At 36.0% G+C, this 10,582-nt stretch overlaps 1 protein-coding gene across 1 annotated transcript; it reads right to left on the reverse strand.

The window, feature by feature from the left end:
- Positions 1–257: 257 nt before the first annotated feature.
- LOC144651157 (perforin-like protein 1) lies at positions 258–6,262 on the reverse strand. Its single transcript, XM_078511046.1, has 5 exons — positions 5,828–6,262; positions 2,241–2,676; positions 1,767–1,811; positions 1,134–1,348; positions 258–440 (listed from the first exon to the last, which is right to left on the reverse strand). The coding sequence occupies exons 2-5, from the start codon at positions 2,662–2,664 to the stop codon at positions 258–260; spliced, it is 867 nt and encodes a 288-aa protein (XP_078367172.1). The 5' UTR covers positions 2,665–2,676; positions 5,828–6,262.
- Positions 6,263–10,582: the final 4,320 nt, after the last annotated feature.

Consider the following 10,582-nt stretch of genomic DNA (forward strand, 5'->3'; position numbering starts at 1 on the left):
GGAAAATTAGGTGTTATTTTTATGGTCAGTTTTTTATTGCATAAATGTCAAGATGGGTTTGCGTGCATCACTGAATAAACATGAACAAATGGACTACACTGAATAAGAAAACTTTTGACCAAAGTTTAGATCCCTTCAGAAAATATTGACATGAAACAAACGTCCGCCGTCACGCGCCTCTTGTTGGTGTAGTATTTCATCACCTCATTTCTGCGCGCGCTCGTGAAGTAATCTTTGAATATATTCCCTCTTTGCTACTATTTCAACTGCGCAGTAGAATCCATGAGAATTTTTTCGTGCTTTTCTAGGCTTGGTGAAATAAAATTGTCTTCAAGTTTCATTATACTTACATTTTCTGAGGCAAAACTCATAAACTCCTGGAGAGTGCTTGTGAATCTTGTAATTGTCTTTGTTCCCAATATCACTTTAATAACAACGTGCTGAAAATAAAAGAGGTTATTGTGGCTAAGTAATTAGTTATAAGGGTACATAGGAAACGGAATCCGAAAGTTGAGAACATTTAACAATATATGATTGTACAATAAAAGGATATATAGTAAAATATATGATAAGTAATTCAAAGAAAAACCGTCGATTTAAAATTAATCCTACTTAAAACGGAAGAGGTAGCTCCTGAGGCTCGCTCTAGCTTAAACTTTTTACGGTAGATCCACGTGTTAACTAGCTTTGGCGTTTCCATGGTAACTGGTTTTTGACAGCAATGTTTGCGAAATTTACAAGCTTAGTATTTAATCAAATTTATTTACACCCTGTTTAGCAAATTTAATAAATAAATTAAAAGATATTTAAATTGGTGGATCCAAGATGGGGGGGGTTTGATTATTAAAGACTACTTCAGCCAATAAAATCAATGAAAATGACGTGGTAGTTACGACACATGACGTCATCATGGCACTAAAGAAAGTGTAGCTATAAGAATAAGTGTGCACGTTATCCAAAGTTCTGATGCCCGCCGTTTTCGAAAACGCTTTCTCTCTAGTATTTGATATAAACTAGATACCCTTTAATTTGCCCACCAACAGACCACCAAAATCTGACTTCACTGATGGTCTGGCCATACTGAAAAAAGTCTTAGATAAGTTTTACAAATGTGTTCTGTAAACACAGCTTACCGTTCCCCAATCTTCCAGAAACTGAAAGTATTCATCGCCCCTTTTGTATTTGACAGGTAACTGACAAACTGAGTAGGCAAACTCATCCGTGAGAGTCCACTGTCTCGCTTGAACTTCTCCAAGTCTGTACCTTGCTGCACCTTTGTTGCATATTTCAGTACAGTCTCGGTACACAGTCTCTCCTTTGCTAGTGCTTTTAGACACCTTCTCATATTCTGAAGGAAGAAGAATAGAATACAATTATATTATTTACTTTCCACTCGCGTCTGCTTAAGTTGAAAATTAAGTAAAATGCTAGAAAGCAAGAAGTGGCACATAAAAGGTTTTCTGGACAAACGTTTAAGGTAGAACTACCTTGTGCAGCATAATAAACAGCACCACATGAAAAACTGCACAAAAGCTTTTACACATGTACACTATAGCCTATCATCCTCAGACTAAGAAGTAGAGTTGAAACAGAAGCCATCAGTAGATGTTAAAAATTAAAAAAAAGAAGTCGTCAAAGGTTAATTGAAAACCTTGTACAACGTAACATAGTAAACAGCCACATAAAAATTCTGCTTAAAAGCTACATTTGAGTTGCCCAGTTCCAAAGTGCTAGTTAAAGTGAAAGCAGTTCGTGTTCCTACTTACTTGAGCTCAAGCTAAAGGAAAAATCAAACAACCCCTCGTAGCCACCTGGTTGAATAAAACAGCACAAATTGTAATCATTTAAAAACAGCTTGTCTGTAGTAACAACCATTTTTGGGATAATAATTAACATTTTTTAGCGCAAACTTCTTTACAAATACTTAGTCAGGGCTTTACAATGAGCTAAAATTAAGAATTAAAATAAAAATTAACCTTTCTCATTTCCATTTCAACAAGACTGAAAGTGGATGCGAGGTAAAAATGTACAGGTTATTTTTCAGCTGTTTTTTGCTTTGATGGTTGATTGACAATTGGCGTCGAACTGATGATTTGACCGTGTTTTTAAATAAAGATAATCCATCCATCCATCCATCAATAAAGATTATTCATCCATCCAATGGCCAAACCATGTCCCTTTCTGCCGGATTTAGTAGTCAAAAACAGAATATATCAGTAACGCAAAAAATGCCCTCTTACCTTTTGCTGTAACATCAACGTTCAATTTCTCTTGATAGCGTTTTGTTCCACCAAAGATCTTAGCTGATTTCGACGTCGAACACACTTGGCGTGGTTCATAGCAGATCTGGTCAGGGACTGCCTTGCCATCGTCGTTTGTTAACTTTAAAATTTTCTTGGTGATTTCAAGTCCCGGATCAACTCCGCCTAGCTCAGTCTTACCCTCAGGGTTTCCCTTGAGCAAGTTGTACTTTACGCCAATGAATCCCAGTCCTTTTGGATTTTTGTTTCGTTGGCAGTGTGATCTGGTATCTGTGTCCGGATCAGATTGTAGCTCTTCTCCTGAAAATTCAGGGTCTTTATGGTTTGGAAGTCCATAGGAATACCACGGACACAGGACAGCGAAAAGCAGTAAACCGCCAAATGTTATTAAGGATGGCCTCATTTTCTAGTGTACCTGTAAAAGGAATGAATGGTGGTTTTTGATTTCAAAATAAGTGTTAAAAACAATACGTTAAAGCTGATTTTTATACTGAAACAACGCACAAAGGATAATTTCTTATTAAACGTATTTTACTGACAATATCCGGAAAAGTCGAATTAAACAAAGGACTTTACTTTTTGTGAGTTTTTCTTTCTTGATCAGAATAACTTTGAGCTTGAACCTTGATAAAGAGATTCAGAAATATTGAAAATAACAATCCACTAATCAAAATATGGGCAAAAAGCCAACCAAAAATGCCCGAATTGAAATAAATTTATTGGCGTTTTGATTTACGAATTATTGTTAACGTTGGTTTTATAATACTAAACCTAAAAGAAAATTTTGACAAATAAAATACACTAGGAACTTTTGCCACGATAAAAACTTTTTATCCTTTAAGCAGATGCATTAAAAGTTTAGAAAATGTTTTAGAGGAGTAACTTTTCTCGGGTCAATTTTTACGGCTAAATAATGGTTTGAATGGTACAACATTTGAAAGAGTTAAAAAGACTTATTAGTTAACTGGCAGGTGGCAAGTAACATGGTTCATAATTTCTCCGAAAAAGACAAGCAGTGCATGAACTTCAATGCTTGTCAGAACAGAAAACACCTGCCTTTTTTGTTTAAATATTTATTCCTTTTAAAATCTTCTTTTTCAAAAAAGCTTTGAAAATTCGTAGCATTCCAAACGTTAGAGAAGTAAAAACATTTTAGGGGCAGCAACACCAATCGAGATCTTAAAATGACATTACAAAAAAATCATGTGTGGAAAAGAGACTTATTTCGTTTGATTTACCATGAAATACCAAAAGAGTAAAATCCCATAGCTACTAAGTGGGTCAGTTCGTTAAAGTCTAACTATTCCGCTCTCAAATATTGTAATTTTAAACTGTGTTAAATTTAGACAAATTTGTAAATTTAACACCCTTATCGTGTGGCAGAGAAGGGTTTACCAAAATTACTCAAAACCTTGTGTTTTCCAACATAAAAAACGTGATAACACGACATTTCTTACTTTTTATTGAACATTGACACAAATTTGTAACTTGAATTCGAATTTACTGTAGCAATTTTCTACAAAAAAAAAACACACAAAACCTATTATATTTATATAGGTTTTTCAAAGATCACTGATTTTTATCAGCTGAAAATTCGCAAAAATTGTCAGGGAATTCTTTCTCCATCCTGATTCCGTATTTTAAAGAGTTGCACTATTTCTGATATTCCGATAAAAAGATTCCCTCTGAAATAATGCGCCAAAATCTCAGAGCCAAAATCACTTCGGATAATATTATTGAACAGAAGCCTATTGTCACTTCTTCCGATTTTGAGCCTCCTATTGAAAAGCTTTGTTTTTATGTCGTTAGAATATGTTCAGAGGCTTGAGATGTCAGTTTACGACTTTAGAGCTAGTTTTGAGAGTTTTACCATAATTATGGTATTCTTTTTGTTCTTTTTTGTACCTATATTTTATCATTCGTAGCACCTTAGCACCTCTTCCAAGTTAAAACCCAACCATTTTTGAAACGCAAAATTCCTTTTGATAAAAAGACCCCCGCAAATAAGGCAATGGTCTGTCATGAAAATTCTACGATAAATAAGTAAAAACAATATCAGTCAGTGTACAAATACAAATCTTTTAAACCAGATCAATGTAAGAAGGATAGAAATTTGTACCTTTTGTTGTCCAGTAGGGCTGCTTCGTGTGAAGCACCTGAGTACTGTGTGTTTCAGGCAACAAAGGTGACGATTTACAAGCTAAAGAAATGATTTCTTAATGATTCAGGTATGCAAACATGCACGTGTCTCGTGGCATATCTTTTGAACATGTCAAATAAAAGCAATTCGTAGCAGGTTGCGTGTAAAAAGATATTTATTTTATCCTCAGGTCATTAAACAGAGTATGAATGCTTCAATGAAACCACATGAACTCTATTGTTAAAAAAACCTAACTGATTTACCATCATAACAGCTTTCTACAGGAAAAAAGGCATTTTTAAAATAAAGCCCCACAATAAAAGCAACAGCAAAAGTGTGCCAAAATGTTTCGAAGTGAATTAAATATTCAAACGAAAGACTCAGAACTTTTGTTTTAATTGGTTTCATGCACTACAGCTGCCTTATAAGAAGTGTTCTGGCTTTGAATTTTGAATTCACACCATAACGGAATATAGCCGATAAAAATCGCTGGATTCAAACGTACCTTATTATAGAAAATTAGCGCTTTATGAAATAAACGCGAATTTCAAAAATTCGCGTTAATTTAAGTCGCATAAATTTTCGTTTAAGTGTGCATCCAAGAGAGGACCAGGCAACAGGTGATACAGCTCAAATCACCGATTTCGCCCAAACTTAGCATAAATGTTGGGTATGGTGAGCTATTCACTGTGGCAAAACATTAGCTCAAAATATTTTATTCCCTTGGAGTTATGGCTCCTTTTGCAAAATTGGCCATTTTTCACTAATTTATGCATATTTAATTAGCTGACTTTGAATGACCAATTCCACAAAAAAAAAGACTTCTGAAAATAAAATTCACTGCATTATATTCTGTGGTTATAAGGCTTTAAGTACAATAATTTACTTCAACCGTCCGATTTGATTCCTTCTCCTCAAACAGACTTTTGGAAGGTACACATTTCGTACTTCTGGAAATAGCCTTCAATTAGTGCCAAATATCTCCCACGAGCAACAACTTATATACATTATTCTTACATGGGTAATGAAATCCATCATTTAACTTCACAAAAATGGCACAAAATGTTTGGGGACCAATATATTTTATTGGTACTGAGGAACTAAACACACGTGACTTAACGATTTCTTGCTATTTCATCAAAATTCACCGAAACACAGAAGCCATTTATTTACTCAATTTGGCACAAAAGTGGTACAAAATAGCTAATCAAGCAAACATCTATCGATAGCAATTAAAATATTGGCGAAGAAAAGGCACCTTGGGCATTTTTCGGAGCATTTTCAGAGCCATATAAGCTTCTTAATTCGGCAATGTTGTGATAGCAAATGTAAATACAACATGCAGCGAAAGATTTTCTTCACAAGCTCGCTCAATCCAACATCTAGGCACATCAAAGTTAAGAAACAAGAAAGTAATGCTACATACATGCCACTTATCGACACTTAGATGCTTTCTTCTGAAGATTTTGTTCTTCTTGCTGTACTTCGATCTCAGTTGACACGTGTACTGTTGCTTTGAGGCGCGCTGAACTCAGCCAATCCATCGTGGTTCATACTTCGTAAAAGGTATAAACAGGTTGTCAATAAAGTCATTCAAAGAGCTGTTCAAAGTTCACGGAGGGACAGTTCTCTCAGTCAGTTTACATGATATAAATTTAACTGGAAATAAACAGCCGCTATCCCCCGCCATCTTGGATTTATATTGAGCCTGCCGTTTCAGTCAGCGGTACGGCCCGTTCACGTGTCCTCACGCGCGACCACACGCGTGTTCATAGATATATTTGCTTTTCCTCCACGAATGTTCGTTTTCATCAGAGTAAGTACCGTATTTATTCGATTAAGCGCCCTGAGCGCTAATTAAATTTTTCGACCTTGAGAGTTATGTCAAAATAAAGCACTAATCATATCATATTTTCCTAAAAGCAAACATTTTTAATCAATTTTAGAAATGAACAACCTGTTAAGAACCTGTGGGCGCTTATTATTTTTTCCTACCTTCAAGGTAGGCGCTTATTCGATTTGCTAGGTGGGCGCTTATTCGAGGTTGGGCGCTTAATCGAATAAATACAGGTAGTCTCTGAAATGTCGGAAACCATTAAAAATCAGCCAGTTCTTTCATCTTATATCAGGTTAAAGCGAGTATGCTCATTGTTTTTTGTTGTTTCTGTGTTTTTTCGGAGGTAAGGGAGGGGGCGAGTGTGGACATTCGACGAAATGGCGGTTGTCAGGTTGTTAGCATGGCCTGTGTCCATCTGTTCCTTCTGTTTAACTCTTTAGCTGCTAAAGTCGACTTTTGTCGACATTTGGAGGAGCAGTCAATGAACCACTTGTGACGTCATTAATTTGATAGTCAGCAGATTCTAGTGATAAGCATCTGATAGAGCTAGGTTTGACCTTTTTAAATAACTATTCATTTTGCGTATCGGTCGTATCCTGACAGAGCTAATCGAGAAAAGGTAATCACTTTTAGGTGCAAAATCGGTGCTTAAACAGGCCAAAACACCTGTAAAAGATCGAGGTCCTCTTTTCAGGGTTTACCAATGTTTTAATCAAAACTTTTTTGGTCTAAAGGAAGGACGGATACACTAGAAAGAAGTGGAAATAACAAAGCCGAGAACAACGAAAGGAAAAGGAGCAATAAAAAACAATGGAAACGATTTCCATGCAATAAATAATAAATAAATAAATAAAATGTCTTTATTGCGCTTATTAAAATACATAACAAACGTTACATGTTAAAATCGCTTAAATTATATTATATTATTAAATAGCCAGATTATCCTTGAACCTTAATCTATTAAAAAACTATTTTTAAAACGTTCTGTATTAATCCTCGGAAGTTGACTCGCTTGTGATCTTAGCCTCTTGGATGACTCTTTGACTTCCGGCAAAAGGGCATACAATGGATGGTCAACATTGCTCTTGATCTTGGTGAACAATCTGCGATCACACTGTTCTAAAAGATCGTAAATATTAATTAACTCAGAAGTGTAACGTCGCTTATAGCACCTTTTTAGAAAGCATTGTATAGTGTTTAAATCAGCCTGGCTAGTTCCGTAGACTGGAAGTGCGTACGTAATCTTTGTCAGAACAATAGCCTTAAAGAGATGATCTATCTCTACCTGCGTGTATCCATCTTTTCTTAGTGATCTTAAAATGTACAGACACTTGTTAGCTTCTCCAAGTATTCTCTTAACATGAGATGAAAACTTACAGTCGTTCTGTAGTGTGACACCTAATAAAGTAAGACCGTCATTCTGTTCTATGCCACACAGAGAGGGAAAATTAGTTGCAATCTTCATCAAATTCTTGCTGCATTGTGGAAAAGTGCTTTTTAAGCAAAGTTAAGGGAAATTCAGGATCATAGCACCAAAAATTTAGTTTAACGGTAAAAAACCCGGTTTTTAGAGAAACTTAGCACTGAAAGGGTTAAATAGTCTTCCTGTTATATAAATTTTTGGCAGCTTGGAGACTGAATCTGTACCTTCTCTCCTTTTTAAGATCCCACAAAGTTCTTTATTAGGTAGAGGAATTTAATCAAAGCATGTAATCGTTATGTGCGGTATTAATAACTTTTTTCCCCAGGGGAAGGGAATTTGAACAACCAATAACTAAAAAATACAAATGTCTGGGAAGTGACTGGGAGACGTTGACATTTTGATTTCATCGTTACATATACGTGTTCTAGGTTCACCGTTGTCCTGCATGACGATCGTTGAGCAGAAAAATTCTGGAACTCTTTTACTGAACAGTAATTTTTCCGGAAACTCCGTTCGGATTGCACGGGTTTCCCAGTTCTAGCGTTCTAGTCTCTTTTGCATCAGGTCTCCCACCAGCGAAAAGAAATAACAGGAAACTGAACTACAAATGAGCATTGCAGTACACACATCAAGCTGATGCGGAGGAAATTTTTTTTGCTAAGACAAATTGAAAATATTGTCATGTAAATAACAAACGCAATCTACTTACCATGACAAAAACGAACATTCGCGGAGGAAAAGCAAATATATCAATGAACACGCGTGGTCACACGCGTGTGGTCGCGCGTGAGGACACGTGAACGGGCCGTACCGCTGACTGAAACGGCAGGCTCAATATAAATTCAAGATGGCGGGGGATAGCGGCTGTTTATTTCCAGTTAAATTTATATCATGTAAACTGACTGAGAGAACTGTCCCTCCGTGAACTTTGAACAGCTCTTTGAATGACTTTATTGACAACCTGTTTATACCTTTCACGAAGTATGAACCACGATGGATTGGCTGAGTTCAGCGCGCCTCAAAGCAACAGTACACATGTCAACTGAGATCGAAGTACAGCAAGAAGAACAAAATCTTCAGAAGAAAGCATCTAAGTGTCGATAAGTGGCATGTATGTAGCATTACTTTCTTGTTTCTTAACTTTGATGTGCCTAGATGTTGGATTGAGCGAGCTTGTGAAGAAAATCTTTCGCTGCATGTTGTATTTACATTTGCTATCACAACATTGCCGAATTAAGAAGCTTATATGGCTCTGAAAATGCTCCGAAAAATGCCCAAGGTGCCTTTTCTTCGCCAATATTTTGATTGTTATCGATAGATGTATGCTTGATTAGCTATTTTGTACCACTTTTGTGCCAAATTGAGTAAATAAATGGCTTCTGTGTTTCGGTGAATTTTGATGAAATAGCAAGAAATCGTTAAGTCACGTGTGTTTAGTTCCTCAGTACCAATAAAATATATTTGTCCCCAAACATTTTGTGCCATTTTTGTGAAGTTAAATGATGGATTTCATTACCCATGTAAGAATAATGTATATAAGTTGTTGCTCGTGGGAGATATTTGGCACTAATTGAAGGCTATTTCCTGAAGTACGAAATGTGTACCTTCCAAAAATCTGTTTGAGGAGAAGAAATCAAATCGGACGGTTGAAGTAAATTATTGTACTTAAAGCCTTATAACCACAGAATATAATGCAGTGAATTTTATTTTCAGAAGTCTTTTTTTCTTGTGGAATTGGTCATTCAAAGTCAGCTAATTAAATATGCATAAATTAGTGAAAAATGGCCAATTTTGCAAAGGAGCCATAACTCCAAGGGAATAAAATATTTTGAGCTAATGTTTTGCCACAGTGAATAGCTCACCATACCCAACATTTATGCTAAGTTTGGGCGAAATCGGTGATTTGAGCTGTATCACATATTGCCTGTTTCTGCCCTGTTCTCTCATGGACGCACTGTTAAAGTTACCGCGACCTTAATTTCCATTATTCTGGCCCCAATTCTTTGATACAGTCCAGACGTTCTTATTTCCTACGAAAAAGCATTATTTCTTCAGTGTGGGCGCTTAACCCATACGTTTGAGTTTAGTATCACGAACATTGTTTCCGTCTCGGATTATACGCCTATTGTTGAAATAAACTTGTTTCTGTTGTCTCAACAAGTGTTTTTCTTTGTGTACGTCGCGTTAATTTCCTTCATTTATTGGGAAGTAATCTTGTTTTCGATTCGCGTTAATTTAAGTCGCATACATTTCAAATACCTTAATTTACACAAGCGTTATTTCCTATAATAATGTAACTTTTTAACAACACGCCTGGTAAGACGTTAGTAAGACGCGCGGCCGTTCATATAGGTTTTTGTTGTTTCATTCTTGCATTTTTTTTTCTCTTTTTAAAATTATAAATTTGTTATGAAATTGTCATGAAAACCACACCTGAAACAAAAAGAAACAGGTAATTTGTTTTGTGTTAAAAGTGGGTAGTTGATGCTTAAAAGATAAAATTGGCTTTGTTACGATCAAATATCGTAGCTAATGTACACATTTGTTGTTCCCATAAAAAGAGCATCGTGCTCTCTAGAAAGGATAATAATTTAAAGATTGGTTGAAACGTGGGATTAATGAATTCGTAGGAGATCATAAAAATTTCATAGAAACCAATGTTCATACAGTTTGATTAGAGAAACAGCATCAAAATTAGTTATCGTCGGCTTCGATTTGCTTATTATTGCAAACCTTGCATTCAAAACCAACGAAGAAAAGCCCCAGTTGGAGACTAGGGAGCAATGGCCACGTAAAGACGCGTTTCGTGACCGGCCGCAAAACTCGCATTTTTACCGGCTTTTTATGGCCTAAAATTTGCGGAAACTCATAGAAAGAAAAGATTCATTTTCGGTGGAATCTTCACCTCCACGCCTATTACC

This window comes from Oculina patagonica, chromosome 4, assembly GCF_052425735.1.
Source record: "Oculina patagonica isolate OP01 chromosome 4, crgOcupat, whole genome shotgun sequence".
NCBI classification, from domain to species: domain Eukaryota; kingdom Metazoa; phylum Cnidaria; class Anthozoa; order Scleractinia; family Oculinidae; genus Oculina; species Oculina patagonica.